The following is a 14,810-nucleotide window of genomic DNA, read 5'->3' as shown; positions in this document are numbered from 1 at the left end:
TGCTTTTAAAATAATATCATTTTGTAAGTTTATTATTTCTAACTCCACGTCTTCGATATTACTAATTTCGAAATACACTGAAACACTTTTCAGAAGATCATCTTCGGCAACTTTGAATGGGTTTATAAAAAATGCTAGAACGGGTTCTAGTGCTGCGAAATCTTGAACAAAACTCTTCTGCTAATTTGACTATAACTTCTAAATATGATATAGTAGTAAATTTTCTATATATTTTTTAGACTTACAACAATATGCAATATATACTTGAAAAATATGAAATTCATTTTGCTAAGGTTATCATACATTTACATTAACCGAGGGCGCTCTAAAGTTGATCGGGGGCTCCATGGCGCCCGCGGGCGCCGCGTTGCCGACCTCTGGTATAGATATTATATTAACGTGTAATTTTATTTCAGTTAGCCGAAATAAAGTATTAATTTATGTGATAAATACAGTGTGAATGATAAAGTGAAGCATCTAACACACACACACACAATATATATATATATATAGATATATATATATATATAATTATTAATATATCTTATACCAGGCACCATTGCTTGATATAAATAATATATGTCAATAAATAAGAAATAAAAACGCGTAAAAATAAAATGTACATCATTGTATTGAAAATGATCTCGATGTAAAAACTTTAGTCAAAACCTTATTCAATTTATTAGTAATTTAAACACTCAATAGCATATTCCAAACTAGAAATATATACTCTAAAAATGGTTATATAACTTTTAAATTCCAACTTATATTATCACTTGAAAAAAAAATTGAACGATTAAAAAATATTTGATGTATTTCAATATTTCGATAGTCAAGTCCTTTCATATTAGTACTTTCTTGAAATAGAGAACGAGTATGTAACAGAAAGAAAATTTCATTCACTAGAAGTAGAAATAAATATGAAATTAATTAGAATTTTAATGAATTTGGATATCTTGCTTCAGCTTGGTGCAATACAAAGTGTAATGAAAAATATATACGAAATTAACAAAATGGAAAGTAAAAGATTATAAAAACATGTCTTATAAAATTAATTTATCCATTAGTTAAACTAACGGAAAAGACACAGCTAGTTCAAAAACAAATGAAATATAAGCTTTGCTTTCCATTTTGAAACATTTTTATCTGATCATAGTTAAATCTGCCAGAAGACTGAAGAATACGTTGCATGAGTTACAGGAGAATATTAGTTCATTAAAAATATTAGAAGTAACAATTAGAAAATTAATTTATTCTGCATTTCTCAATATTTCTTTAGAATAGTAACAATGTATTATTATTACAGTATATAACAACTCAAAAAGAATTCATTCACCAGAAATAGAAAAAATAAAATAATTAGAATATTTTAAATCAGATATGCTGCTGCAGATTTTACAATAAAATTATAATGATAGACATGTATGAATGATCAAAGATTTAAATCTTTCTTATAAAATATGTGTGATAAAAATTGGCTCTTCTTCAAGACAATGACAATAACAGCTAGTTCAAAAACAAATGGGGTATAAGTTTAATCTTCATTTTGCTCTTTGCATAAATTTTTATCTGATCTAGTTCAGATATACAAACAAATTAAAGAATAAGTAACATGAGTACAAAAAACAATGCAATAAAATATTAAATTTGAAATTTGAAAAAATATTTTTTTCTGCATTTTCTCAGCGTTTCAAGTACAAATTATTATGTGCTTAAATTGTGGAACGAATTGGTTAGAGGAATTCAGTTATGCTACAACAGATTGTACAATACAAATTATAATGAATAACATATACGTAATTAACAAAATGGAACTATAAAGTTGAGAACATGTCAACAGACAACATGTCAATCAACAAACTAATGGAAAACACATAAGAAGTTCAAAAAAAAAGATCACAAAATTAATCCATTTTACTGGTTGAACACATTTTTATCTGATCAAAGTAAATCTATCAGAACACTAAAAAACGATTTGCATAAAAAATATTTAGTTCATCTTATAAAAAAATAACAATTAGTATCAATGTACAATATAATATGTAAAATAGTATGAAATAACTCATTTGTTATCATAACTCAGTATGTACAATATAGTATGTAATAACTCAAAGAGAATTATTAGTCAGAGGTAGTAGGTATTAAGAGGTTTTATTAATCAGAGGTAGAAAAATATCATGGAATGAATTACAATGTATGCATTCATATGCAATGTATAACATTCATAGAAAAACATGTGCAAAATGATCAAAATTGAAACTAAGTTTCATTATAAAATATGTTGATAAAATTAGTTCTTCAACAAGCTGGAAAGACATAGAGAGTGAGGTTAAGAATAAATAGGCCAAAATTTATCTTCCACATGTTTGCATACATTTTGCGAAATTAACAAGGTAGAAACATTTGATAAAAATTAGTTCTTCAATAGACGATTCAAAAAAGAATAGACTAATGGAAAAGATATAGATAGCTTACCGATCAGAAAAATTAATGATTTAAGTACTAGAATTACAAAAATATTAGATTTATCTTAAAAAATAATTCTGTTAATCCTTCTTTCAATAGTAGCAATATGTACATAACAAATAAAATTTATTTACCCGAAGTAGAAAAAAAAACCCGAGCAGATTTCATAATACAAATTATAAGGTTAATAAGGTTGATAAAGTATGTGTAACAAAAATGAGTTCTTCAATAAACTAATATGAAAAACATATTAGAAATATATGGTTATGATTTTTTTTTCTATTTTGCTGCTCTTTAGACTTATTTTTTATCTGATCATAGTTCAGATCTATCAGAAAGACTAAAGAAGAATAAGTTAAATAAATTACAAATTAACTTATTCTGTATTAATTCAATGTTAGTCAAAGATAAAAACAGTACTTTCTTAAATATAAATTGGATAGCAATGGATTATTTTTCAGATATGTTGCTGCAGTGTGTTATGAAAAACATACAAAATGAACAAATTAGATCGTAAAAGGATTAGTAAGATGTGTATGATAAAGATCAGCTCACCGACAAACGCTTCAGAGAACATATTGGAAATATCAAAGAACATTTAATTTCCATTTTCTCTGCGCAAACATTTTAGAGTGATCATAGTTAAAACAAATAGAAAAACAAAAGAATGAATTATAAGAACAAAAATGTTAAATGATAAATTTAATTTAAGTATAAACAATTTTGTACGATTAAATTTTGAACGCATAAAATTCATACGAGTACTTTCTTTAAAATAGTGACAGTATGTATCAACTAAAATTTTTAATGATTTCAGATATGTTGCTGCAGTTTGTACAATACAAGTTCAAAATGATAAATACGATTAAAGTTCACTGAAAATTTAGTTTTGATATATAACAAAATACAATAGGTAATAATAAATCTATTCATCTGGAATGATATGAACAGAAAGCAAGAAATAATCAAAATGATATAAATTTATTGGATGTTAATAAATTTATACTGAAAAGTTTTCATTTACAAACCAAACATTGCAAAATACTACCACAAATTGCAAATTAATTTATGAATTGAATGTTGATAAAAAAATGATAATGATAGGAAAGTATAAAAACGACGGCAAATATAAAATTCGTCACTGTGACAAAACAGTGTATTTAGTTTGGCACCTGTAATAAATCACTTTTGGATGCTTAAGAAATAAAAATCTTAATTGTAGTTAATGGTAAATCGAAATGGTGCGATAATTGTATATAATCGAAAAATCCATTAGTGAATCGAGTATAGATCAACTAAGATTGTAAAGTAGATCAACTAAGATGAATATTATATAACAACTTAATTGGTTTAATAAAAAAAGTCGAAATAAATTCCAACACAATCAAAAAATTATCACTAATTTACAAACAAATTATGACAAATTCGACTGCAAAGTGGCAGAGGTCGAATGACAGAGCAGACAATAAATTTAATGCGAATATTTATCTTGTTCTAAATAAAAGTGTAATAGCCTCCTCTAATTTCAAAAAATAAATTGTAGAAAACACGTATAAAAGTTTGTTGGAGTTAAAAACTGAGCAGCACGTTCTGCTAAAAATTGATTGCAATGCATGCAATTGAAAAAATATCAATTATTGAACCTATTGGCATTATACATATAAATCAAATGTTTGCTAAGGATATTTAAACTTTGCAAGAAACTGTTGAAAACCACAACGATAAATATAATTGACGAATGATTTTGATAGGTTTTCTAAAGAAAATATTCGTTCAATAAAAAATAATTTTTCAAGATATAATAATGTTACAACAAATTTACTTTGTAATTGTTTGCAATCTTACAAAAACTGATGATAAGCAAAGGTCATGAACGAGAAAAAGATGCATAAAAAATATTTCGCGTAAGATGAATATTATGCTCTAAAGTTAAATGACAAAAAAATCCAGAAGGTAATGCAGAACGATTCTGTAAAAAGTATGGTCTAAAATATACAAATTCAGACACGTCTTGAAGTGTTTTGCCAACCATCAAATTTCATAAACGTGACAAATAATAATTTTTATGAAATTTAAAACAAATAAAAAAACTAGTAGAGCATGGTATTGTGCCATAAGGCAAATTGCTGAAACTTCCGGTACAGTAATTAAATATTCACAAAATAAAAATATTAATAATAAATAAAAGTTTATCGATAAGTAATAACAATCATTGTAAATATTTTAAGAAAATCTATTATACTATAAGTCTGCATTTTCCAAACTGTGGCACGGGCCACCTCTGTGGGGCGCCTGGCTGTTACAGTGGAGAGCAGGTATGACACTGTTCAAAATACTATTTTCGACAAAAACAAAAAATTTTGAAATAACTTAAACAAATAAACGAAAAAATAATTATTAGTAATTATTAATTTATAGTCTGATGATATCAGTTGAGTTTTTTGAAATAAAATTGTTGAAAATATTTTGGGCGAGCAACAAATTTTTTATAGGAGCGCTACAAGCGCTTATATTTTTGCGAAGGCTTTATTGAATACGTTACTATCTTAATCTATAAGAACGACTATCTTAATCTATAGAAACAAACACACCATCGACACAAGCAATATGCATTTTGAATCACTCTAATCGGATGCAATCATTAAGTCTAACTCTTCGTCATAGTTTGTGATTATATAATTTACCTTCCGTGGGAATTTGTGTAGATGCCGAATCTTGTGTCATCTGGTCATGTGTGACCGATTTTACGTCTTGTACTAGTATGCAGTTGGATGGATCGATAGAGGGCTTCATGGAACTCACAGCTGTAGAAAAATGATTCAATAGATTAATAGGATTACAAAACATATTCAAATTACTAGGCCTTATAGTATTATTTACAAATAATCAATTCAAAAAATATATAGTTATTAAATAGATATAAAATATATCATTCTATATATATAAAAATACAATAAATATTAATTTGATCACATAATCATGTAGAGTAAAATATTTCCCTATTAATACAGGGTAGAGAAAGGCAACAAGATATAAAATAATTTTGAATAATTTTATTGTAAAAGCAAAACCCATGATATAACAACATATAGCACATCTCAAACAAACAACTATCAGACTATGGTCCGAAAACTACCACCTAATTTATCATTGTAGGAATTGTAGTTCAAAACATTGTTACCTGGACCATTTTAGCCCATAAGCAGGGTGATATAGTTCGGCCAGGAGACAAACAGGTAAAATGTTTTATTTTCAATTTTGAAAGGATTTTGCGAAATAATAGCTATATTATACAGCTAATGCAAAATATAAATTTTATGGTTACAGTTTCTACAGAGACAACACTAGATATAACCTTTATCTTGTATTTTGTTAGAAATGTTCATCAGCGGAGTTAGAATAACCATTTATTTAACTTATCTCTTTTTCAACTTAATTTGCTACTTTATTTACTATTTTTTATTGTTTGCACCTTTTTTAGAGAAAAGGTTCAGTTGGTCCTTTTTATCCCACCTGCGTGAAAGTTTTTATATAAAACAGACTTTTGAATCTAACTCAAAATTAGCAATACATTTTACAAAACAATTAGAAAACGTATACTTAAAAATTTCATTAAGATCTCGTAAACTAAATAACAGTGCTCACTAATAAAAAACTAACAACGAAATAAAATACTATGGATCTTCAAACATTGACGTTTATTTCTTGAAAGAAACGTCGTAAAAAACAAGGTGATGACTGGTTATACTAAATTTTTCCTCTACTTTCAAATACTAATGTTCAAAAATTCTTTACTTGTATTTTGAGATATCGGTGTTACCCACTTTTTAATCACGGACCTTTCTTTAAGTCCGGGTAGACCCTATATATTATATGGTATCGTATAATATATTACTTTATAGATCAAATCAAATTAAGTAATAAATGAAGTGATAAAAACACATCGCATAACACTGAAAGTAACACATTGCAACCATAAGTAAATTTAAAAATGTATTAAGCACCAATCGATAATAATAATAATCATAATATATATAAAGGTATAACAATACGAAATCCGTACATTTAAAAAAAAGACAAATAAAACAGCATCATGATCATGACTACTACGAAAAGAATAAATAAAAAAAAAATGAAATCAGGTAAGATTATAATACAATACCATATATCACATACAGGTAACGCCCGCATAACACGGTACTTCTATAACACGGATTCGCTCTAACACGGTTTAGGAATTGAGACTGTCCTCCTCATAACACGGTACTTTAAAAACAGTTCGCTATAAGAGCAAAACCCTAATAAAATAAGAATTATAGTAAATCCTATGAAAATCAAACTTTAATCTAAAATTAGTAAAATCGCCGTACAATATCTCAAATATGATGAAAATAGTGCAAAAGATAAGTAATTTGATATTTATTTTCCGAACAATATGATTCATATATCTTAAACACAGATCTTTTAAATAAAATAAGCATTAAATGTTAATAAAGATAACGTTTCATATGTAAAATATATAAATATCATTTTTCTAAAAGGAAGTAATCGCAAATATAATTTTTTTTGCAAAAAACGAATCTGGAGGTAGTACAGAAAAGTGCTCAGAGGATGAGGATATCTTGATGAGGAAAAAAAGAGAAAGAGAGCGAGATAGGGTAAATTCTGGCATCCATAATTCAGAAAAAAATGAGAAATAAGAAAAACACTATTATAAATAAATAATATTGATTTTGTTTGATGTAGATGATAATAATCTTGATGAAATAACTTAATCAAACGACCCATAAAAATGATAACTTTATTCTTAATTTATCAACACATTAAAAATGTGGAACAAAAATTGAATTTAATCCAAATCAATTAGACGTGTTATAACTTTTTGATAACAAGGCTGATGCAATAAATGAACAAACAAACGGAATTTTCCAGGGTCAAAATAAATGCCTTATTTAGATTATGAGTTATGTTTTTCAAAAATATTTTGAGAATTCCTGACAAATACAAATAATTGATTTTTTGAAAATTTTGATCTTTGAAAATATTGTTTGTAAATTTTGTAAAAAAAAAATCATTTTTATTATCAAGATAATAGGAATCTCATCAGGAGCGTAACTAGCGCGGTATCAGCCGTATCAAAAATACGGGTCCCCCGAGCCAGAGGGGCCCCCAACGTCGATAAGCAAACATTAATAATAAAAAAAATCACAAAAGCGAATTAATCATGAAAACTGTGTTCAATGAAATTTAAGGTCGTTGAAAAAGTACGCAAGGAATGTAAGATAATTATTTCAAAGAGTTTTATTTTGTCCGTAAAAATTAGTAAAATCCAACGAATTTTTGTTTTATTTCAGTAATAACACACGTTATGAAAACTTTCTTCCAGTGTATCGAATGTAAAAATATAATTTTAAAAGGTTGTGCCACTAATTGCTTTCCACATATCTTTAATATTTTTAAAGCTCTATAACATGCAAATAATGACTAATAGAAAACTAGCATTTCTTGAACAGATTGTGGGAATTAAAGAATCAAAATTAGTTTAGTAGTTGTTTAAATTAGCAAAGAAGTGTAAAGACTGTTTTTAAAAACAAAAGATAAAGTAAAACAAAAGATAAAGTAAATGTCTCGTAATCTTATTTCAAACTCAACATGTACTATAGCTAATCAAACATATTAGTTTCTCAAACTAAACAAAGATTTCAGAGACTTTGACTCGATTAGTATGTTCGAAATATTAGAACTGGAGCCATTTAGCAAAACACCTGTATCGACGAAACTTTCGTCTGAATATAGTAAAATCATATTTGTTACTTTTTATAACAAATTGTAAACTAAGCTCTTAAAATATGTTGAAAATATGAAATTCAGTATTTATTTATATTGCTGACAAAATTCAATAGTCTTGAATACAATTTTCCCGAGGAATTAACAGCATGCTCTTATTTGTGACCAATTGCCACCGCAAACGCTAAAGAAGATTTTCAAAAATAAAACTGCTAAAAAATTAGCGAATTATTGGTAATCTATGGAACTTTGCTAGTATTTCCCGATTAGTGTAAATAATATCAACCTAATCTATAAATATTCAGATTTATTCCAAATTCGCAGGCTCAAAACATTTTAGTAATTATGATGGTTATTATCATGGAAAGTTTTATCAAAATCATTTTTTTTTTCAACGACTAATTATGTAAATGCGGTCCGGTCGATATATCCGAACAATTTTGGATTTTGAAATGAGGACGATAATTTTAGTACTCTTCTCCCAATTTGAAGGAAACGGCTCGGCCTATCATTGAAAAATCAAATATTTTCTAGCAAAAACATTCTCTGGCAAACTTTTTTTTCGGGTAGTTAAATACCTCAATGATAAAGGAACAGCTGTCAGTCCATCATTGTTCATATAAGCAGAAACTTTAGAAAAAGTCTATAAATGATTTAATAAATGTGTATATTAAATTTGAATTGTTTGTAGAAATCTTGCGGAAGGAATAGATAAATATTTATGATAAATGAAAATTTCTTTTAGTTTTATAATTTTTTGTGAGAAAATTCTGCCCTACCTGAGGGGGGCCCCAAAAAAAATTTGATACGGGGCCCCGCCAATGCACGTTACGCCCCTGAATCTCATGTTAAGAAAGAGTTCAATAAAAATAATTACGTTTGAAAAAAGGAGATAAAACGTTTAAAATCGCTTATTTGATGTATATAATATGTGAGCTTTCAATACCTCATATTATTAACATCTTTATAAAATATATTATAATTGCGCATATGGTACAATGATCATTTTTGACCATAAAAAAATGCATTTTTTCTCTGTATTTCTGAAATCCCTATGTCTATACTCTGAAACCCATAATTGCTTCACACCGTCAACACAAGTAAAATGTTTATCGAATCAATCAAATTGAACTAATCTCCAACAACCATTTTTACCAAAACTAATCAGGACGTGTCAACAGGAATGTTTTAAAGTCATTATTTTATTGACATACTAATTTTATATAGTGTAATAAAACCGAGCTTTTTATAAAGATTTTCATAAAGAAATACATAAGTTTAGATCCAAAATCCATATTCATATAATGTAAAAAATATGCAACTGCATTTGTAATTCAAAAAAATCGTATTAACTCAACACTAATTATTAAAATTATACTAAAAATAAGGTATGCCAAAATTGTAACTAAATCATTAAAATACTGTGAATCAATCGCATAAAAGCTTGGGATATTCAGAAAACAATCTTTTTTATTTAAATTAGTAACATGCTAATACAGTAACGTAGTAATAATATCAACATCAATTTAGAGAGTGTTTAGTATTGAAAATGCCAGAAGTACGAAATAAAACATAACTTAGTGTAATCTCAATAAAATGATAGAAAATCAAAGAGTTAGAATCAGTAATATATTATAATTATAAGACAAGTTTTGTTTAACATACAAAAAAGTTAAGTCTAAGTGACATATATTAATTGGTAATTATAAAATTTAAATGTTTAGAATTGCACAAAAACTCTTGGATTGTTATGAGGTGATCTTTTATTTCTGGGAAATATATTTTTATGGCATGTTCTTTTTTTGACACAACTAAGAAACTTCATTTACAATAATAAAAATTGAACAATATAAGTTAAAAATTAATTGTCCGCAGTATTTAAACTGGCATGTGAAACATACATATAATAAGTAGTTCAGTTCACAAATGACAAATGTGTATAATCGTTTACAAATGAGTACTTGATGGCTAAAATACTGTTGCAATAAATACTTCGAATCAATTTAAAGTAATTTTTAATTTTTTTATTTAAATTTGATTGAATTTAATCGCAATTGCCTGCATTACAATGAGTGAGTGATAAAAAATGAATATAAAAAAGTAAAATCCAAATAAAAAAATAATTATTAAACTAGCTGTAAGTGGAATTCTGTCTTAAGGCAATTAAGGCATCGTGCCTTAAGGCAAATTGCTGGTACTTCCCGTACCAAAAATTATTATTTTTTTAAAAACGATTAACATTTTTGAAAAAAATTGAAAAAATAAGATTTTTGAGAGACTATAAATTGGACAAAAAATTACTTTTTTTGAAAAAAAAAAAATAATAATTTTTTTCAAAGATGTGGAAGATCTGAATTTTCTTTTCAAAGCAATCGTACTGCTTTAACTGCATAGAAACAAAATATAAAGCGTGTAAGCCCCGCGTCGCTGTCTAACGCATAAGCATTGGTATGGAACCCATAGGAATGTTAACAAAATGTATACTTATTATTAAAATCTCTATAAAATATCTGATAATTTGATGTGCATATGTCTAATGATCATTTTTGACCGCCAAATGGCTCATTTTTTTTACTTTTTTCTCCATATCTCCGAAACCGCTAGACCTACCTTCATGAAAATTTTATCAATTCTTCATCTTGTCAATACAAGTGAAATGTTTTTTGAATTATTCAAATCGGACGCTCCGTTCTCTTAAAAACTGAGTTACCGTTTTCGGCACTTTTTGCCCCGTATTTTCGGAACGGCTAGACCTGCCTTCGCCAAAAACTAATCAGCACGTCTCCTTATCGATACGAATCGAATGTTTTTTGAATTATTCAAATTGCTTCATCCGTGATCCCGAAATCGTCGACGAAAATTTGTATCCGAACACACATACACACACACACATACATCATTTTTTTCTAAGGTATGCCAAAATATTCAGAAATCTCTGAAACGTAAATATATATAAAAATTTTCGTTTTCATTTTTTGCGATTACTATAACTTACCCTAAGGGAAGTTAAAAGGTTCAAAGCAGCAATATGCTGTTACAGCAAATACGACAAATGATTTAAAAAAAATTCTTTTTCAATTATGTGTCGTTAAGTTTATTTAATTACCTGCAAAATAAGCCAGCATTGCAGTAAGTGCCACACTGAGTAATATCAAAACAATGCTGAAACATTTCCATGAGCAGCGGTGCCGACATCGTTTGTCGATGTGAAACCTGGACGGCGAGTATGGGGAGTAGTGCGCACCATGGGCGCCTGTGTGCGCTGCCCTTAGCGGGAACACCGGCACCAGCGAAGGACAGTGCTGGCTGGACGACAGCGTACTGCTATTCTGGCCGGGAATGCCTTGTCCGACACCACCCGACAATTGGGAATTCAATCTGTAGAAAAAAATAAATATTTTTAGCACGATTTCATTAAAAATTGAAATTGTAACCTAGTATCACTGGGTACGGTTGTGCCACTCTTTTCTGAATCAGCTAGCTACGAGAAATGTAAATTAAATTGTAATTTGTCTACGTGGATATAGAAAAATTCTGTTTTCAAATACGAAAGATTAATCATGATATCAAATCATACGAGTAAAGTGCGAGTGTCACAACCGTATCTGGGGGCTATAGAAATTAGGGTTTGTCTGTTTTCAAAAACCGGTATTAAAAACCGGTTTTTTGGCGAAAATTATGGAATTCGAAAACCGGTTTCTTAGTGAAATGATAAATATAGCCAAATATAAAAGATAGATAAAGCGTTTTGATTCTTGAAATCATATCGGTCCAATAGCATTTAATGTCTTATCAGTCTGCAATGATTCCCAGAAAGGTTTTGTATATATTAATTTAGATTTTTATACCAGTATATATATTAATTTAAATCAGAGTGACCACTTCTTGGAGAAGTAATTTCCTTTACTTAAACTTAAAAAAAAAGAGTTTTAAACCCTTAAAACCACAAATTGAACAACAAAAAACTTAAGCCCGGTGCACACGACGCCAGTATTCCTTGTAATATGATTTCTATCGTAACAGGATTTCTAGCGAGCAAGAATTTTGCGCCAGATTTTCACTTATTTTATGATTAATATTAATTTCGTATATTTTCAAATAGATTATTATAAATATATACTGTGAATTTCACAATTTATATTTTATAGGTCTAAAATACACTAATGCTTATAAGTGTACAAACAGAGAATTGTATGAATTGTAAACAAAAACATGTACGTATCGCATCTGATTAGAATTAAGTGAAATAATAATAATTAAAAGATAATAAAATGCTTCAGTTTAAGGGGCAAACTAGTGTGAAATTTTCAAACTGTAGTCGAATTTTCATATTTTTTTATATTTCGATAGGTTATACCTTTAAAAATAACATACCAAAATTTCAAATCGATATCTTAAATAGTTTTTGAGTCACAGCCATTTAAAGAGTATATATATAGTATATAGTATAACGATCATTTTATCTTTAAACGCGTTTTTCTCGAAACAGCATTTTTCGAATTTGCTGCAGCGATTACTCAAAAACAAATGATCCGATCACTATCAATTTTTTTGTACATGCTTTATATATAGTTCTCGTAAAATAAACTATCGATTTTTTGATAGGATCAAAAATCGAATTTTGGCAGTCCAAAAACTTTTTTATAAAAAACGCCGCCATTTAATCATTTTTTGATTTCTGTTTTATCATAGTTCATTTTACAGACAACATTATCTAGTTTAACGATTTTTTTTTGGATTTGATCCACGTAGAAGGCCGGAATCACTGCAGCAGTGAAAGGCCTTTTTTGTGCCGTTGGAGATCGACGATAACTTAAAAGATATTTAGTTTTTTTCTTCAAAAATTTTGAGATGTGCTGATTAGTTTTTGGCAAAGGCAGGTCCAGCAATTACGGAGATAAAGAGCAATGAGTGCAGAAAATTTAAATCGAGTTTTTGAAGAACGGAGCATCCGATTTGAATGATCTAAAAACATTCAACTAGTAATGATTGGGAGAAGTGGTAATTAGTTTTTGGCAAAGGCAGGCCCAGCCCATTTCGAAGATACAGTGCTAAATGTGCAAAAAATGGCAGTTTTTGAGAGAACTAAGCGTCCGATTCAAATGATTCAAAGAACTTTCTGCTTGTTTTAGCGAAACAATTAATTTTGGAAAAAAAATTCTTGTTTCAAATTTTTTTTTTTTGAAAAAAAAATTTTTTTTTGTATATTGAAAATAATTCAGATTTTTATTTTAATTCTGTTCTAATATACTTTAAACAAATAATTTCAACTTTCCAATTCAGTTTATATAATTCTTATAAATATTAGACAATGTTACAATATTTATAATAATCTATTTTAAAACATTTAATATTCCTCGATCATTTCGTTACGGTACGGGAAGTTCCAGCAATTTGCTTTAAGGCATGATGCCATACACCCAACTAATTTTTTTTTAATTTTGAGTATTTTTGCAAATTTCGAAATTTGTGAAATAAAACGATTTGAATTTTTTTGTAATTTTTTGGAAATTTTGAATTTTTTTGATATTTCAGATAAAATTACGAAAATTTGAAAAAAAATGCATATTTAAATTTTTTCGGAAATTTGAATATTTTAAAATTACTGAACTGCCTTTCCTAAACTAATCATTTATTCACGCCGCTATATATACACAATAGCTATTTACAAAATAAAAACTAAGCGCTTCCAAAATCGAAGTAAATGAATCAAGTACGCATTGATATTTTCGTGTCAAAATACAGCTTTCCTATTGGACACTGAAGGTATCGGCCACGAGATCGTTCATCTATCGCCGACATAGGACATGCTCCATTCGTAAAATACGGCAGGAATTTGCAAGGACTGAAGTTGTTATGAAATCAAATTCCGACGTTGTTAAGGCAACGGTTTTACTTAGAAATTATGATGAGTGTACCGCCCTTGTGAATGCGTGAAATCTAGCAGGCCAGATCGCAAATTATGTCGCGCAAGATCGTAAATTATGGTTTATCATGTCGTTCCTAGGGTAACAAACAAACAAAAACTGTCCAGCATGAAAACTGGCGTCGTGTGCACCGGGCTTTAGAGTTATAATATCAGGCTTTAAAAACATTTAAGCATATAATTTGGTCGCAAGTATGAGAGTATTTAAAACGTATGTATCACAGTATGTATCAACATGTATCTAATATATATTTATTTTTTTAATTTAATGAATGTTTTTTATTTAAAAATGTATTATTTTTATTTATTCAAAAACTTTTCTTTTATTCTTATATGTGAAAATGATGCATGAATAACGAATAATTATTTTCAAAGTTATATTTATTCAAGATAAACTATTATTTTTTAGTTCTACTAATTAAAATAAAAAAAAAATTATTACTATCTATGAAATTGAACAATAAATAAATTCAGTCAAATACGGTTCTAAATTACATTAAATATTCAGATAAATTACACAATATTCGAGCAAAAATTTATTTTCTATATAAAATTCGAAAACCGGTTAAAACCGGTTTTTTAGTAAAATTAAAATTCGAAAACCGGTTTTCGAAAATGTCGGTTTTTGTAT

At 27.9% G+C, this 14,810-nt stretch overlaps 1 protein-coding gene across 1 annotated transcript; it reads right to left on the bottom strand.

The window, feature by feature from the left end:
• Window positions 1-297: 297 nt before the first annotated feature.
• On the bottom strand, window positions 298-14,055 carry LOC113385026 (teneurin-a-like). Its single transcript, XM_026622860.1, has 4 exons — window positions 13,997-14,055; window positions 11,360-11,631; window positions 5,151-5,270; window positions 298-377 (listed from the first exon to the last, which is right to left on the bottom strand). The coding sequence occupies exons 1-4, from the start codon at window positions 14,053-14,055 to the stop codon at window positions 298-300; spliced, it is 531 nt and encodes a 176-aa protein (XP_026478645.1).
• Window positions 14,056-14,810: the final 755 nt, after the last annotated feature.

Source organism: Ctenocephalides felis, unplaced genomic scaffold (genome assembly GCF_003426905.1).
Source record: "Ctenocephalides felis isolate EL2017-DRISC unplaced genomic scaffold, ASM342690v1 CF-g0.4_SCAFFOLD_00208, whole genome shotgun sequence".
In the NCBI taxonomy this organism is placed as follows: Eukaryota; Metazoa; Arthropoda; class Insecta; order Siphonaptera; family Pulicidae; genus Ctenocephalides; species Ctenocephalides felis.
This window is presented reverse-complemented; position numbering and strand designations above follow the sequence as displayed.